We start from the raw sequence: 17805 nt of genomic DNA on the forward strand, positions 1-17805 counted from the left end.
GTATCATTTCTTCTTTATGATTTTGAACTTTCCAAATGCTTAATGCTCTGTATACAGGAGTTCAATAAATGCTATACCAATGCAGTTACTTTAACTAAACCCAATTCATTTTGCTTAAAGCTTGAGTTTGAATTCTGATGTGAACTGAAGTAGGTAAGGGGAAAATGCTCAGCACATGGGCATCAATCATCAAAAAGGATGAACTGAGCATCTATTTTGTGCAGGGCACAAGTTACCCTTTATCCAGAAAGCATATATTATACATTATTTATATTAATGTCTGTGTCCCTTTATAGACTGTGAGCTAATTGTGGGCAGGTAATGTGCCTACCATTTCTACTGTATTGCATTCTCCCAAGCACTTAAGAGTAACTGCAGAGCATACAGTTATTGCTCAATAAATACCACTGATTTATTTTAAGCACTTTCAACTATTCTGTGTTGAGTGGAGAGTGACCCTGAGGGCCCATAGCACTGTTCTCATGGGAACCAGGACCAAAGTGATGGGGTGCAACATAGCGAAAACCCATTTTAAAGGAAGGTTAAAGGTGGGGAGAAAAAGGGGTTGCTTTTATATCCACAGTTTTGCTATTGCATCCACAGTTCTGCTATTGCTTCCACAGTTCCACAGTGATGTACCCTTGGGAGCCCTGGTAGAGAGAGATGGATCCAACGTTTCTATTTCTATCTACTCGCTCACTTTGTTGGTTCCTATACCTGCTTCATTCCTATTTTCAGAAAGTGCAAGGTCATTCATTCAATTGTATTAATTGAGTACGTACTGTGTGCAGAGCACTATACTAAGCGCTTGGGTGAGTACAATCCAACACAGTCCAAGACTTAATAGACATGTGTGGCAGGCCCAGCCCATCAATGAAAACATTTAGATGCGAAGTACCTTCAGGACTACCAAGTCATGACTCCCATCCTGTAGCGTGGTCCCATCCTCCTTCATTAATTTGACATAGGCCATCGCAAAGTTCTTTTCCCCTTTATCTTTATCTGAAAATAGCAATTGAGTTGTCAAGAAGATGAAATACCAACATTCCAATCCTCCCACTAATTCACAGAATGGAATCCCTTAATGCATTAGAGTTGTACACGTACACTCGAGGGACGAGCGATGTCGGAACATAAAGCGCAGATGGATTCTCTGCATCTCCTCGATAGGAACGGCCACCTTCAAAATCAGAAAGAAATTCTTCAGGAAAAAGTGGGTAAGAGATGGACTGATGAAAGCACTGCACACTAATTTAACGCACATCCATCAAGTTTTATGAACTACCGTCTCGATATATTGCCAACTTGTACTTCCCAAGCGCTTAGTACAGTGCTCTGCACACAGCAAGTGCTCAATAAATACGATTGAACGAATGAATGAATGAACTGCAAAGGAATTACATAAGAACTAGCTATGAGAAGAAATAAAGTACCAAACATAATCCATTTGGCAAACCATGTATTGAACCAAGGAAAGAAACCCTTTAAGTAGGACAGTGCTTCCAGCACTTAGAACAGTGCTTTGCACATAGTAGGTGCTTAACAAATGCCATCATTATTATTATTATTAATAAAGAAAAAATGAGCCTCCTCAAATTGATATAAAAGACATATAACTTTAGCACAGCATTTCACACACAGCAACACGCTACACAGTTTCCTTTCCTACAGTAGGAATTCTGCAGTACTGCTTTGCAAATTAAGAAGAAAAGTAATTAGAGGGCCTTGCTGAAATGAGTCTCAGCTATGACATTAATAATGTATTTTAATGTAATAACTATTAGGTTCTGAGAAAACTTCAGGGTTCACTCTGAACTACACTGGGAACTCCCATTAAGGCCATTATCCAAGATCCAGTTCATTTCAGGAGTTTCAGTCTGCCTCTCTCCTCCCAGTTTCTCCACAAACAGCTCTTCTGGCCCCATCATTCAGACACCCAACCAAGTCTGCTCCAAACTCCTCAAAACAGCTCTGATGTTCTGTATCGTAATTTCTACGCTTTGCCATTCTGCATCTCTTTCACTTGTGGGAATGACTAGGAAGCCCATCTAGAACTCTGGGTTTTTTTTTTTCCCTCAAAGCAAGTTTTTCCCCAATAAAGAATATGATCATAGTCAGGTGAGCAGTTTGTGGGTTAATGTCCCTATCCTATGCCTGGACCTGCTGGTGGTGTATTACTTCCTGTACTAAGATTTCTGTCTGCTTCATACCTCACTACTGTGAGTCTGCAACCCTACTGGTCACTCCACAACCTTATCAAAGTGCAGATCATTGAGTTGTGTTCATTAAGGATATTCATTATGACCCTACTGAAAGACATCCAAGAGAGTTACAATGAGCTCTTACAAACCATTGCTCATTTGTATTTCACTTATTATCCATTCTGTCATCTGTCCTGTACTACACATCATTAGAGAGCAATTAGTGAAGCATTCAAGCTCGGAGGTCCCACTCCTTGGAGTCCAGAGAAAGATCAACAATTTGTTTTTATCATCCAGATAAAGGGAACCAGATTCCCCTGGTAGGCCACTCCTGAGGGTCTCCTGAGCCTAACCTGGTTGCTAGATTCATACTAGACAAGAAAAACTCAGGGATCTTCTTGTATCTCTCTCTGTTCAGTACTCTCTGCGAGACACTGGGCCGTAGTAACACAAGATTGAATAGCCAGCACTAGCTTTTTAATGCTGCAAATTGAATTTTCTCATTGCCAGAAGTGTTGCTCAGAGCATCCTGTACTACCAGGATTTGTCTGAAGGTTAGACAAAGCCTTGAAACAGGAACAGAAGAAATGTGCAAGCAACTTACACTAGCTAATGCTTATGTCAAACTTGAAGTTGGCAAAAAAACCAAGGAAGGTTTATGTTAGGCAACAAACTTGGCTGTCTTCCAGGCAGTTAATTGAAATCTCACACCGTACCTTGACTGTTTCCATCCAGCGTGGCTGCTTCACCTGATAGTACAGAACAGATCTATATTCACTCATGGGCTTGTCTCCTGCTCCCACACAAATTGCATTCTACACAAGAGGAGAAAAAGGGTAGAACATTAGTTTCTATGCTTATGTTTTCTGTTTTCAATGAATCACTGGTAGTTATTGAGCACTTACTGTGTGCAAAGCACTTGGGAGGGAACAATACAACAGAGTTGGTAAACATGATACCTGTTCTCATGGAAGCAATGTGGCTTAGTAGAAAGATCATCGGCCTGGAAGTTTTAATCCCACCTCCACCACTTGCCTGCTGTGTGACTTTGGGCAAGTCACTTAACTTCTCTGTGCCTTAGCTTCTCAACTCTAAAATGGGGATTACAACTGTGAATCCCATGTGAGACATGGACTGTGTCCAATCTGATTAACTTGTGTATCTACACTAGTGCTTAGTCCAGTGTAAGGAACATATTAAGTGCTTAACAAATACCATTTTAAAAAGGCGCTATAGTCTAGTATTTTAGACTTCCTTAGTCTAGCTGACCCACCCAACATGGAGAATCTATATCTTCCCCTCCACTCATTCCAGATTTCCGTCTTCCTTCAAAAGAAAAATAAGGCAGGCTCATTCCAATCCCTGGAAATGACAGCTGCTTAACTACAGAAATTCTATTACTCGCTTTCTGGAAACCACTGAAGCAGACCCTGATGCTGACAATGCTTATTGTCAGTGGTAACCAGGCTTGGAGTTTCCATGTAGTCAGCTTATTAATCCTATTTGTTTCCCAAACCTGAATGTGCTCAAAGTTAACAAACAGGCCCAGAGCAGCCAAGTGACAACTAATTCTGATGCAGTTCTAATGTTGATACACCAAGGGTGCCAAGTCAGAGGTGGGAGGAGAAAGGGACTGTGAGTGTCTAAAGTATGGGGGCTCCTGTATCGGTGTATGACCACAGCAGCCTGTAGGACATGGAGACCACCAGGGACAACCCCTGGTGTAAACTGAAGAAGAGTCAACTGGAAAGGGGCGCAGGATGGGGACCTGACCCCATCATCACTGGCTATATTATATTCCCAAGGGAGTATACCACTGGGTAGTAAACATGGAGTTGTCTGCCAGTTACAATAGTGGTGCCAAACTCAGAAAAAGACAATGAATAGGGATAAGACGAGTTTAATTAGGTCTTGTACCCTTGATGACAGACAGGGTTACAGAGATGCAAATCTGGTAACTCAGATTCCATCTGAAGTCTCAGTCTAACCTGCCAGAGAACCAGGAAGAGGCTCAGTGCCCTTTACCCATAAATATGCCACTTAACACCCAATGAGGCAATTTACTCCATTGTATCATGCCCTTTAGAGTGTCTCTAAGATGTTGAGCCACAAAATATTTGGTTGTATACACCAACATGGGATGTTCAAGCAATAATATACAACATTTCTGATAAATTGAACGTGTTTTCAGTTACTTCAGCAATAACTACTTGGTATTCGAATTGGCATATTCCATCTTAAGTCCACAAAGGCTTTTATGTTCTGACATTTATGGGTTTACTGTTTCAGCAGCTTTGGTGAAAGCTGCACAAACCCGGGTAAATATATTCTCGGAAAGCAAAAGCTAAATCCCACACTCATGAAAGAGACTCAAGAATTCCTTCACTTGGTGAGAATTCTCAGCTTCCTAAGGCTATACAGGAACTTTACAGTCTCTCTATCCAGAGCTGAGCTCTCACCCAAGCTAACTTTTATTCATTCATTCAACCATATTTATTGAATACTTACTGTATGCAGAACACTGTAATAAATGCTTGGGAGAGTACGATAGAACTGGACATAACCTAGCACCTAAAAAATGGCTGTGAACACATGTAGTCACTCAGTAATTACAAAACCATATCTTTGGAATATCAGGGTTAAGGTTTGAAAGTTTTTTCCCAAAAGGCCATTCCAAAGTGAATTTGCAGTAAACACTGTAAAAACATTGTCTGGGAAAGTGTCAATCTACAGTCATGTCACGAGCCTGGCACTCTTCATAACTAGTGTTCATCAGCTAAAGAAGCACATTCCTTTGTCAGAGAAAATGTGTTTCATGAAGAGTTTTTCTATACAGGCCCAGATGGCTACTTGTAGGAAGGTGGAGGTCCAGTAGGCCAAAACTCTAATGCTGGAATGGTTCTGCACTTCGGCAGTAGGCCAGTCTAGGGATAGGGGTTCTTCTCTTCTCATGCAGGGAGAAGATGGAAGCAAATAAGGTGGACATCAGGGTGAGGAAGTGTTTTACCTTCTCCACCCAGCCATGTCTACCTGATTCCCTCTGCTGGTTTTGCTAAATCCTTCATTAGGCTTTCCAGTCCCCTGCCCAGCCCCAGCCTAAGCACCCAGACCAGCCCTGCTCACTATAACTATGCACACGACCAAAGAAATGGGCCCTTGCCATCACTGCCCTTGTTACTACTGAGGATTCCCCCCAAGAAAAAGCTTTCAAAGGAAATAGAGGGGGTCATTCCTGCCTATGTTTTTCCCACAAAGACCCTCTAATACAGGAGAAAGTATCTGCTTAATTTTGATTGGGTGAAGTCCTCTTGGGGTGTGGGGAGAAGACACAAGAAGGTTTGAAGATGAGTTTGAAAAATCTTAAATGGGCTTTTGTCCTATTGTCACTTGAAGCCTAGAGCTGGAGTGGGGAGCAGAGATATTCACATGGAGCAGAAACTAAAGGCAGGTTTTAAGAATGATCAGTTGCATCCCATAAAAAGGTCCAACCGTGCACGGAGGAAGATGAGCAGGGCACCAGGGAAGAGTAGGAAGGACGTGGGCAAACATCTCCTTTTAGAACCAAACCACACCCTCTATTCCAACCAATCTTGCCTTTTTTATGGTATTTTTTAGGAGCTTACTGTGAGTCAATCACTGTTCTACGCACTAGTGTAGGTACAAGTTCATTAGGTCAGACACAGTCTCTTGCCCATAGCCTTTTGAAAGCTCTTCATACATAATCCTCATTCTCTTGTCTCTGAGGTTTCACCCAAGCCATCCCTTATTCCACACTTAATAAATGTGGTATGTGTTAGGCATTTACTTTGGGCCAAGCACTGTAGTAAGATCTGAGGTAGATACAAGATAAGGAGTTTGGACGCAGTCCCCATCTCGCATGGAGTTCACAGTCTAAGTAGGAGGAAGTACAGGAATTTCATTCCTATTTTACAGATGAGGAAACTGAGAAGTTAAATACTTTGCCCAAGGTCATACATAGTTAATCTCCATCAACATTAGTTCTTGAATGGCTCTTAGGGGGGCATTCAGAAGTAAAAGACACAATCCTTGCCATTCGAAAGTAAGAGACACAATCCTTGCCCTCAAGGAATTTAAAATACAATGGCCAAGTTAAGACAACTGAAATGGACAAATATATATTAATAGAATGTGAGAGTAGACACAAACAATAGTATAATTGTTAATATATAACATAATTATAATATACATAATATATACTATAATTATACAATATAATTTAAAGTGAAGACATTTAAATTATTGGAATGCAAAGCTCCAGCACCATGATGCGTTAAATATGTTTTATTTTTTAAGTTGTGATGAAGTTTTGTTTAGGAGGGGCATGAAAGTACACTTTCCCTTTTAAGAAAATGTCCCGAATAACAACCAAGTAACTAAACTGAAACTTTAACTTCCAGAAATCAAGAAGGCTATTAGGTAATCTAGTCCACCTTCTTTGACAATGACAAATCAGTTTCCTACATGGCACTGTAATTTTGTCACTACTCTCTAAAGTTGATTCATGCAAGCCTGCAAAGGAATTCAGATGTGTCTGCTCTTCTCCTGTTATAAGGAAATATGGGATGAATATTAAGGAAGATCTGGCTGTTACAAAAAATATTATTATTTTTACTCATCATCTTTATCATCATCAATATTTATGAAGGACCCAGTTTTCAGCACTTGGGAGCCTACAATTAAGGTAGAAGATAGGGTCCCTGCCTTTGAAGGATTTATAACATAATGTGGGACATGTAAAGTACTTACACATTATTTTCTATTACAATGTTGAAAAATGATCCAAATATGAAAAGCATTAATCAGAACTGGGAATAAATTTGGGATGGGATGCTGATGAGACATTGTTAGGCCTTTCTGCCCTGGTTTCTCTTAAGAACAGCATGTATCCAGAGCAAAGCATACCCAGTTTTATTTCTAAAAAATGATACCTTGAATAGGGTCTTTTCCACATGATACTGCACAGTTCTTTCAGGAGGAAAATAAATGGGCAGTGTGTCATTAATTAGGCTGAAAAATGTATTTTTGCAAAAGGTGAAAGAAAAGACTTGAATCAGCCTTTATATAGATTTTTTTCATGTTAGGCAATTGAACGCCTCCCTGACTCCCTTAAAAATAAAATGGCAATTTCTAATTATGACCACAGAGTTTCCTCTCAGAATAAAAAATGCTCCAAAAAGTAACTAATACAGTAATCTGTAGGATAAGTATTTGCTTACCATGTACTGTAACTTGGAGAAGTGGCATAAATTCTTATTAAGGGCTGCTTGTTAAAACTGTAATATGATAAGAAGCCTGAATTCCTCTTATGGAATTATTCCTTATACCACAATTTGTTCTTTAGCATGTCAAGGAGCATATCAGCTTTCTTTAATGAACCCGAGGTTACAGAGTTTGCCAACCGGTTGATGCACAAAAATAGTTTCAAACTGTCTTCTGCAGACCCCTGAATATTTTTTTCCTTAAAATAAAGATTCTTCTTCTCCCCTTCCTTCGTAGGTTTACCATTCAGTGATATTTATTGAGTGGTTACTGTATGCAGAGCACTGTGCTAAACATTTGGGAAAATAGCAGAGTTGATAGACACATTCCCTGCACAAAGTGAGTTTATGGTCTAGAGGACTATGAGGATAATGAGCAAGACACCACTTTTCTCCTCTGTTGCTTTGGGGGGTTTTTTTGTTTGTTTGTTTCCAGAAACATATGGGCTCTCCTACAGGGAAAGAAGTTTGTTGTCCAGGTTTTTCCTGACCTAAATGAGCTCCGAGCAAATGGGTAGATTTCTACACGTCAATCATGCTCTATTTCTATACATTTCAACAATGCTCACACTACTATGGGGTGGGAAGGGGGAGAACAGACAGTGTTTCTATTTTTCACATGGAACAATAGGCAGAAGGGCGAATGGAGATCCTTCAGATCTCAGAGCAGGTGCATATCTTTGTCATTTCCCTAACCTCACAATTTCCTCAGGAGCCAATCTGGTTTTCTAGTTTTCATATCTGGTCATTCACTGAGGCATCTGTGGAACATTAAACCATGTTTTAACTTCCCCTTGCATTTAAGGTTATTTTCAATTAAACAGCATGAAGGGGGATTGGAGAAGTAAAATCCTCCCACACTTTGGACAGACGCTGGGAATCTTAAGGGAGAAATAAGTAAATATATGTAAACACTCATGATGAATATTGTACAGGACATATGCTGCATAAATATTTATAGCTATGTGCTTTGCATTCTTAAGTGAAATATACCACACTAGCCCGCTGGAGACAAAATTGGGAGTAAACTTTATTTGCTTGGTTTCTGCTAGCATTAGGTTGTTACATAGAATCAGTCTCTCTGTGTGCCTGTCAGTCTCTCTCTCTACTTCAACCCTTTTGTCCTCTGCCTTCTGTCCTCTGTCCTGCCTGAAAAGGTCCCCTGAGTATAACCTGATGTTGGTTTCAATAGTTCTTTGTCTGGTAGTAACTCGTGAATTGAAACCCATGGAAAAAGGCTTGTAGGAGACACGGGACGGAACAGGGACAGAGAGAGAGAAGATACATGCATTTCTCATTATGGAGCAGGGGGTTAGATGACTAGTCATTAAAAACATAACAGAATCAGGCTGAAAATAATGAGACATAGATGAAGACAAACACAGGAAAGAGGATTTTTTTTAAGTTAAGAGCACCAAATAACTGGAAATTTATGACAGTTATCGAAAAGTTCCCTGCACATTTCATTCCCGAAGTTTGAGGAATCTCTTACTGGCAGCACTTTCCCATTTTCATCACAGACGCACATGATCACCTCCACATTTCTCTGCGTTGTTTTGTTATACTTATCAAAGTCACCTTGAAGCAGTGTGATGTAAATATCGTTCCTGACATCCCCTAGGGCAGAGAGGGGAGAGTTAGCCACTAAAATCAAAGGCACAAAGAAAGAAACCAATTAATTTCACCCTGTGAAAGGGACTGGTCCTGAAGCTTTGCTCTCTAATCTGTGTGAGAATGGAAATCAGAATAAATCAAGGGATTCTTATCCTACTCTGAGATTGGGTTTTGAGGATAGGGGTGGTGGGGAGGCGGTCTAGTGGGGGAAGGGTACAACTCTCCTAGAAAATTAATAAGACGAGGAGTAGGAGCATCATATTGGTCCAACTAGCCATGCTACTTCCTAAAATTTAAAACATTTAATTCTCATCCTGTAGTGACATCTTCTGGGAAGGCAAAGAGAAGATGCTACAACTGATCTCTGCCTTGAAACTACAACCTTCTATTGCTCAGAGAGAATTCTATTTTTTTGAAACTGGACAGAGCAGCTTTCTTTCAACGCTAAGTGGAGGTTCAATCAGGGTAAGATGTCCACAGAGAAAACAAGAGTCAGACGAGGTCCTGAAGGCGCAAACTGAGACATCAATTATTCAGAAAGATGATGCTGACCCAGAATAATTCATCCAGGGGAAACTTGGGAAGTTAGCAGGCAGAGGCTATCAATAGGATCAAGAGGGACTTGGATTGATTCATGATTACATGGTCCATACTGAGTTTACAAAAGCGAAGGCTGGGAATATTAGGTGGTCTATTCCTAAATGTTAGGCTCAGTGTGAAGGAGGAAAACCATCTCATGGTGCCTTCAAACACCCTGCTGCTGCAGGAGACACAGAGTACAGGGATTGAAGGACATAAAGGCATTTCCTTCATTTATAGGGGAAAATTGCTTCAGGATAGATGAATAAATACCAACAACCTCTTGAGTTAGTAACCCTTATCTTCCCTTCTATTATCAACATACCAGTTAAAAAAGAAGAGATTTCAATCTCTGCCCTCCCCACAAAGCCCACTTCAATCCATTTATACTTAAATCTTACCATGAAGCAGGGGCCACCTAAGGATAGAGTCCCCAGATTCATTAAATTTAAACAAGAGTGATTTTGTTTTGAAAAACAGGAAATCACTCTTTTATTGGAAATGATGTCATAATCACTCTGACCTAAACCAACAATTTGAAACTCCTGCCACTTCCCTGACTATTAAAGTGAGAATTGAAAGTTGGAAGTTGGCTGTGCTAAGCCACAATAACTCTGGCTATTGGCTTTCCCACCTGGCATGATGATCTCGGGGAATCCAAGCTTCCGGGCTACAACTGTGGTCCTGTCCACAAGATGGGGATAGTCCTTCCTTATCTGTACAATGTCTCCCACGAGCATTTTCATTGTCACCCAAAGGCCTAGGAGAAAACACGATTGGTGATGGTGCAACTTCTTCAGGGTTGAGACTCAGATCTCGCACTTTTGTTTCCTTGAACCCAATACCTGATCCCCCTTCCTCCTGCTCTGGAGGACAATGGCACAGAGCATCATAAACCAGGCTTTCTAGTAACAGAAGGGTGATTCAACGACAGAACTGACTTCATTCGCAGATTGCCTTAACTCTCCCAGAAACCTCTGAAAGGTGGGCTGACCATTTGGGGTTCAGACTTTAAAACCAGGTCCTAATCCCCTAACAGAGTGCTCTCCCAACCATGGATTTCTTAAGAGTGGTCTAACTCCATTCCCTCTGGGCATTCCCTCTACCTCCCTCCATTCTTCCCTCCCATTCCCTCTACCTCTGGGCATGTTACTCCCCTCCTCAAAAATCTCCAGTATCTGCCTGTCAACCTACGAATCAAGCAAAAACTCCTCACTCTCGGCTTCAAGGCTCTCCATCACCTCGCCCCCTCCTACCTCATCTCCCTTCTCTCCTTCTACAGCCCAGCCCGCACCCTCTGCTCCTCTGCCACTAACCTCCTCAATGTGCCTCGTTCTTGCCTGTCCCGCCGTCAACCCCCAGCCCATGTCCTTTCCCTAGCCTGGAATGCCCTCCCTCCACACATTCACCAAGCTAGCTCTCATCCTCCCTTCAAAGCCCTACTGAGAGCTCACCTCCTCCAGGTGGCCTTCCCAGACTGAGCCCCCTTTTTCCACTCCTCCTCCCCATCCCCCCACCCTACCTCCTTCCCCTCCCCACAGCACTTGTATATATTTGTACAGATTTATTACTCTATTTATTTTACTTGTACATATTTACTATTCTATTTATTTTGTTAATGATGTGCATTATAGCTATAATTCTATTTGTTCTGACGACTTTGACACCTGACTACACGTTCTGTATTGTTGTCTGTCTCCCCCTTCTAGATGGTTAGCCCGTTGTTGGGTAGGGACCGTCTCTATATGTTGCCAACTTGTACTTCCCAAGCACTTAGTACAATGCTTTGCACACAGTAAGTGCTCAATAAATATGATTGAATGAATGAATGAATGAATTCATGATGTTTTTACCTTGGCCACCGCTGTCTCCTTTGGAGGCTATGACTTTGCCCAGAAGGCTGTGTAGGAAATCATTCTCAGCAGCTACCCTGGGGAAAATATGACAACATGATGAGTCCACAGTTATCTGGGACAGTGAGGTATAGTTTCCTAACAACAGAGGTCCTGCCGACTTGTACTTCCCAAGCGCTTAGTACAGTGCTCTGCACACTGTGAGCGCTCAATAAATATGATTGAATGAATGAATGATAAATTATCATGCTCAACCCCAGTGAAACCTCCCTCTATCAGTTAGAAGCTTCTTCCAACATAAAGTAGGCCATGAAGTGATCTTCTAGATTGTGAGCTTCTGGAGGTCAAGGATCACGCCTACCAACTCAATTGTCGTACTCTCCTGAGCACTTAGTACAGAACTCTGCACACAGTAAGCATGCAATGAATCCCTTTGATTGATAATTGCAGGTCATCATGTACCCTCAGGAATGAAATTAAGGTCTTCACTGAAGCCAGTTCCAGTTTTGCAAACACTTCCATCCACAAACGTTTACCACCAGACATCATGTCCAAGGTCCAGATCCACACAAACCCTCACACGTGTACCTAAGCACATGCCTACTCCAAATTCATAGCTGTACTTATACACATACATTCATGATTCACTCCATCTTACAATAGATGGATGATGCTTGGAAGGAATCCAGTCTCCTGGAACATTAATTAATAAAAGCATAAAAGATTACCAGCCATAATCCATCCTGCTCTCCAAGTCCTGCTGGGAGAGGCCAGGAAGGTAGGGTCTGACACTCAAAGTACAGACTATGCAGAGTGAGTTTTTTAAATGATTTCTCCAATAACACATCTTCTGTAGGGAAGCAGCATGGCTTACTGGCAAAAGCCCGGGCTAAGGAATCAGAAGATGTGGGTTCTAATCCCGACTCTACCACTTGTCTGCTGTGTGACCTTGGGCAAGCCACTTCACTTCTCCGTGCTTCAGTTACCTCATCTGTAAAATGAGGATTAAGCCTGTGAGCCCAGCGCTTAGATACAGATTAGCTGTATCTACCCCAGTGCTTAGAAGAGTGCAAAGGAAACAGTAAGTGCTTAATAAATACCATAATAGTTATTATTATTATAATTACTCTGATTGGGTCCAAGAGCACCCACCCCCAATAAGCAGAACGTGAAATCTCACTGAGCATCAAATCAAGCCCAATTTCAATTTGGAAACCAACGTAAAATTATGAAGGGTTGAGAATAATAAGAACCTAAACCTAGAAAGAATATACACTGGAGCCTGTATTTTTTTTTCCACAATACCAACTTGAATGTAATAAACTTCGTAACCTGGAACTGATGGAATCAGTTAAATCACTCCTATCAATTTGCCCAGGGCCCTGCCTCTCTCCAAAATCTGTCAGCTAAGTTGTCTGGAGAGATCTCTGAATTGTCAAGAACTCCCCTTGCAGAAGTTAAAACAACAAGGATAGGTCCAATATTGCTTGCTTACTTATTGATAATTTATTGGGGAGGTTTTGGCCAGCAACAGAGAGCCAGGTATCAGCAAAGATGCTTACGTTCATTCCAATGCTGTATGCCTCTATAACCCAATCTACCTTGGGCTCCTTTTCAGTGCAGAAAAGTGGTACGTGTCACTCTGACTCTCCTCTCTCCTATTCCCACCCTCCTTACGCCTCTTTCACAAAGTACCAGAATCTCACTTTTTCTCTCCAGTTTTAGCTTATTAAACAGCATCTCCTATGAAGGAGCCTCTAAAGAAAGAGGAATCACAGAATCAGAATGTCTTCAGAGAACGTGCCTGACAGATTTTGGGGGGAGTCTTGAATTTTTTTTCATAATAAGATATGAAAATATAATGGAAATCTCTTACGGGTGGAAGGGGATGAAATGCTGTTTCTCTTCATCACTTTCGATTTTTCCTTTGATGATGTCTGTTATATCCATAACTAGAAAAACAACAGAAATTAATCAGGGAAAAGACCATTTTACCCTTAAGAGGAATAAATCAATCAATCGATAACATTTATTGAGCACTTACTATGTGCAGAGCACTGTTCTAAGCACTTGGGAGAGTACGGCACAATGGAATTAGCAGACACACTCTCTGCCCATAGGAGATTAGTCTAGAAGGAAGTGTCTGAACTTTAGAAAGTAGGAAATAGGGAACATTTGACCATTTTCACATTTCATATCACGTAGCAAAACCCAGTTTCCTCTGCCACATTGTTGACCCTTAACACTAAATTAAAAAAAAAAAAATGAGGCCCACTGGGAGAGGCATTGTTTAAATTTATCTGGGCTTGCTTGGGGATTTTTAAAATGATCTTTTGGCTCCCTTCTGTTTCTAGTGCTGGTGCCAATTTCTGACCTGTGGCAAACTATGCCATTATGACACCTACTCATTCCTTGAAAAAAAAATTCCAGTAGCACTCAAAGGTCCAGAAAGAGAAGTTGACCTTTCAAGGTTACATGTACAGCCTGTTAACAGCAGAGCCAGGACTAGAACTAAGTCACGTACACACTTTGCACCGAGGCCAAGTTTCCACTTACTTCTCTCCTTTGGAAAATAATTACATCACTTCCCCGGACTCCCTCACAAGACTGTGAGCTCCTTGAGGGCAAGGATTGTGTCTACCAACTCTACTGTACTGTACCCTCCCAAGTGCTCAGTATAGTGCTGTGCACACAATAAGCGCTCAATGAACACCATCATTCGATTAATTGATTGATTGAAAGGAGCGGCTCCCTGATGGGGCTAACCGAAGAAACTGTAGTCACCAGCGAAGAGGTTTTGTACTTGACAGGAGAGAGAAGGTTCCCATTTCAGTTCTTCAAACAGGGGAAAGACGAGGCCATGATCTATTTATAGAAAAACCCTCATAGCTTCCTGTAATATCTCAGAGGTGCTGTCAATTTTCATGTGAAAAATGTGTATTCAAAGCAATTTGAGGATCTCCCGGACACTGCTTCCGTTCCTCTGCTAAATTTGCAGCAGGCTCCTCTGAGAAAGGGCCAGCATTAATGCTCACCACAGGGAGCCTCTTTCTGCCACACCAGTTAGGACTCAATGAAAGAGACTTCCTGTTCAAAGGTGTCGAAAATTCACGAGAAACATTTTGGGTTTTCTTTTCAAAGAAACCTTGGTTGGTTTCTTTAATCTCAACATGCTGAATTCTGCATGAGCGAGAGCTTTAAAAAGAACCAAGAGCCCTGTGACTTGGTCACGTCTCCTTTATGAAACTTCCTAACAATTCTGGCCACTTATTTAAGTATTGGTTTTCATCAGAAAAAGTGATGACTGATCATTCATTCTTTGTGATGAGATTTCTTATTCATTCATTCAATCGTATTTATTGAGTGCTTACTGTGTGCAGAACACTGTACTAAGCGCTTGGGAAATACAAATTGGCAACATATAGAGACAGTCCCTACCCAACAACGGGCTCACATTCTGGAAGTGGGAGATAGACAACAAAACAAGTAGACAGGTGTCAATACCATCAGAATAAATAGAATTATAGCTATATACACAATATATATACATATATTCTCCTTTTGGATGCTGTTTTAATGTAATTTGTTCTCTGTAACTAGACATCACTGATATCACCCTTTCCTCTCAGGAGCCTAAGGGAGAACAGGCTGACTACCAAGAATGTCATTTACCTAACAACCGGATCCCCTACCCGGGAATCCAATGATCAATTATGTTCACCATAAATCTGGAACCAATCACTAATCATTTTAACTTGTTCCCCAGCAAAACGTTTTATGGTCTAAAATTGTCCGGCTTAACTGGGAAAATAAATTTTTACTTCAGCCATAAAAAACATAAAGGAAGATAAAAATTAATGAGTTACTAATAGAGACAAGGGCTTTAAACATTCTCATCATATTTACACTGTTACCTGCCACCCCAAATGGACGTCTCAGTCCCTGAGTGTACTTTTTTGTGTTAGTTTCTTTAAGATCCATCCTTCCAACCCTCACTGTTTGACAAATCAAATAAATTTTGTCCCGGTTGAGGTCTTTGTTTCCAAGATCCTGTAAAGAATAGTTACAATATTTGTATTATTATGTCTATTCCTATTAATCTTCAAACTTCTGCCCAAAATGCATAGTCTAGAGAGTCACACATCCAATAAAAACTTTCTCAGCAGTCACGCTTTAGGTATAGGCAGAAGCATTTTATGGACCCTACTTTATCCACCTATGTGTCCTGAAAGGGGAAAGACAGGCATTATTATCCCCACTTTACAGATGACAAATCTAGGGAAGAGAGCTAAGAGACACAGCCAAACAGTACTCATAAAATACCACACAGCAGAGTCTGGTCAGTTAGAAAGTCAGTCAATCAACAGCATTTATTACTGTGTTCCACTACATTAGGCCCGACATGTGCCTCACAAGTTAAATTAAGTGTCTTCAACACCAGAGGGAAGAAATGAGATGATCAACTGTGGAATTTTGGCTATGGGACTGATACAACATGAGCACCACGGGGAGCCCGAGGGACCTCTTACCATAATTTACCCATTATTTTCAAAAACGGAAGAAGCCACATCATACCCTCTCTTACATACTGGGAGCAAGAGAGGGAGAGAAGAAGGGAGGAAGAGAAAGGTAATCACTACCCAGGAGTTGACAGAGCAGCCCTCTACCTGGCCCAATGGATAGTTTCTCAACCACTACAACAAAAAGGGCTTTAAAAGGAGGGAAAGGTGGAGAAAGAAAGAGAGAACAAATGAGAGAGAATTAAAGAGAGAAAGGGATAAAATGTTGCAGATTCTCCCACAGCTCGGAAGTACTAGAGTTCAAAGGTTCCCAATTACAGGCCAGCCATAAAGATTACTGTAAGCTGATAAATGTTTTTACACGGAGAATAATAATGATGGCATTTGTTAAGCACTCAAGCATTGTTCTAAGCCCTGGGGTGGATACAAGCTAATCAGGTTGAACACAGCCCCTGTCCCACATGGGGCTCACAGTTTCAATTCCCCTTCTAGACTGTGAGCCCGTTGTTGGGTAGGAACCGTCTCTATATGTTGCTAACTTGTACTTCCCTTAGTACAAGTGCTTAGTACAGTGCTCTGCACACAGTAAGCGCTCAATGAATATGATTGAATGAGTGAACGAATAATAATAATAATGGCATTTATTAAGCGCTTACTATGTGCAAAGCACTGTTCTAAGCACTGGGGAGATTACAAGATGATCAGGTTGTCCCGCAGGGGGCTCACAGTCTTCATCCCCATTTTACAGATGAGGGAACTGAGGAACAGAGAAGTTAAATGACTTGCCCAAGGTCACCCAGCAGACAAGTGGCAGAGCCAGTATTAAAACTCAGGTCCTTCTGACTCCCAAGCCCGTGCTCTATCCACTAGGTCACGCTGCTTTCCCTGGCCATGCTGCTGAATGTTTTCTATTCAAAAACTTAAGTCGAGAAAAGCCTTTTTGTGCACATCTCTGTTTGGGGGATGCACCTTGCATATCGCAAGTATGGTTTGTGAGAAGAAACCAAAAGCCGGTTCTCATCAGAGTAGGGAGACAACAGTAACTTCTGTTGCTGGTACTCTCTAACTACCAAATGGGCATTGGCAGTACAAGGCCAAGGCTACCAAAAGGCTGTAAGCTTGTTTTGGGCAGGGAATGTGCCTGTTTTTTGTTATACTGTACTCTCTCAATTGCTTAGTAAAGTGCTCGGCACACAGTAAGTGCTCTGTAAATATGATTGAAAGAATGAAGAGTTGCCTTCATGGCTTGAGCCACACTACTTTCAGACAGCTGCAACAACAGATACCTGGCACAACAGTTAAAGTGGCAGCAAAAGGCTGGAAAGCTCATTCTGGTGGTGAAATAAGCCTTCGGTTTTCTTTTGAAATAGGACAGCCTCTCTCTGCCCACCAAAATGGGGAGATACTCAAGTTCACTTATTTCAGGAATTTCACTTATTTCAAGAATCAGAATTCGACTGGGAGTTAGACTAGATTTCATTAATAAGAACTGGCCCTTATTTATTGATGCCCTTTCCTTCCTACTTACATTGAGATTACAAGTCTCTGGTTAGTTCTTCACAAAAGGAACTTATGATTGATTGATTTTCTTGTCCTTCATTTAGAACATCTGTCTCCTGGTTTAATAAGCTTTCTATATTTGCCTGGAGAATAAACATCACCACCCCCCATTACTAATATCAGATAAACAAAAGCAGGGCTCAGTAATAAATGTCAAGAAACCTTTGTCTAACCGATGATAATACATGACTATCATTCC

General features: G+C 41.2%; 1 protein-coding gene across 1 annotated transcript in view; it reads right to left on the reverse strand.

The window, feature by feature from the left end:
• The window catches only part of LOC119949834 (dedicator of cytokinesis protein 2-like), a 381064-nt gene that overhangs the window by 290386 nt on the left and 72873 nt on the right, over positions 1–17805 (reverse strand). The window contains exons 22-29 of the mRNA XM_038771675.1: positions 15441–15576; positions 13403–13478; positions 11527–11603; positions 10308–10433; positions 8973–9097; positions 2918–3016; positions 1108–1180; positions 899–1002 (exon numbers count right to left, since the gene is read on the reverse strand). Of these exons, the coding sequence (XP_038627603.1) occupies positions 899–1002; positions 1108–1180; positions 2918–3016; positions 8973–9097; positions 10308–10433; positions 11527–11603; positions 13403–13478; positions 15441–15576 (816 nt within the window). The remainder of the gene's footprint in view (positions 1–898; positions 1003–1107; positions 1181–2917; positions 3017–8972; positions 9098–10307; positions 10434–11526; positions 11604–13402; positions 13479–15440; positions 15577–17805) is intronic.

Source organism: Tachyglossus aculeatus, chromosome X1 (genome assembly GCF_015852505.1).
Source record: "Tachyglossus aculeatus isolate mTacAcu1 chromosome X1, mTacAcu1.pri, whole genome shotgun sequence".
Lineage (NCBI taxonomy): Eukaryota > Metazoa > Chordata > Mammalia > Monotremata > Tachyglossidae > Tachyglossus > Tachyglossus aculeatus.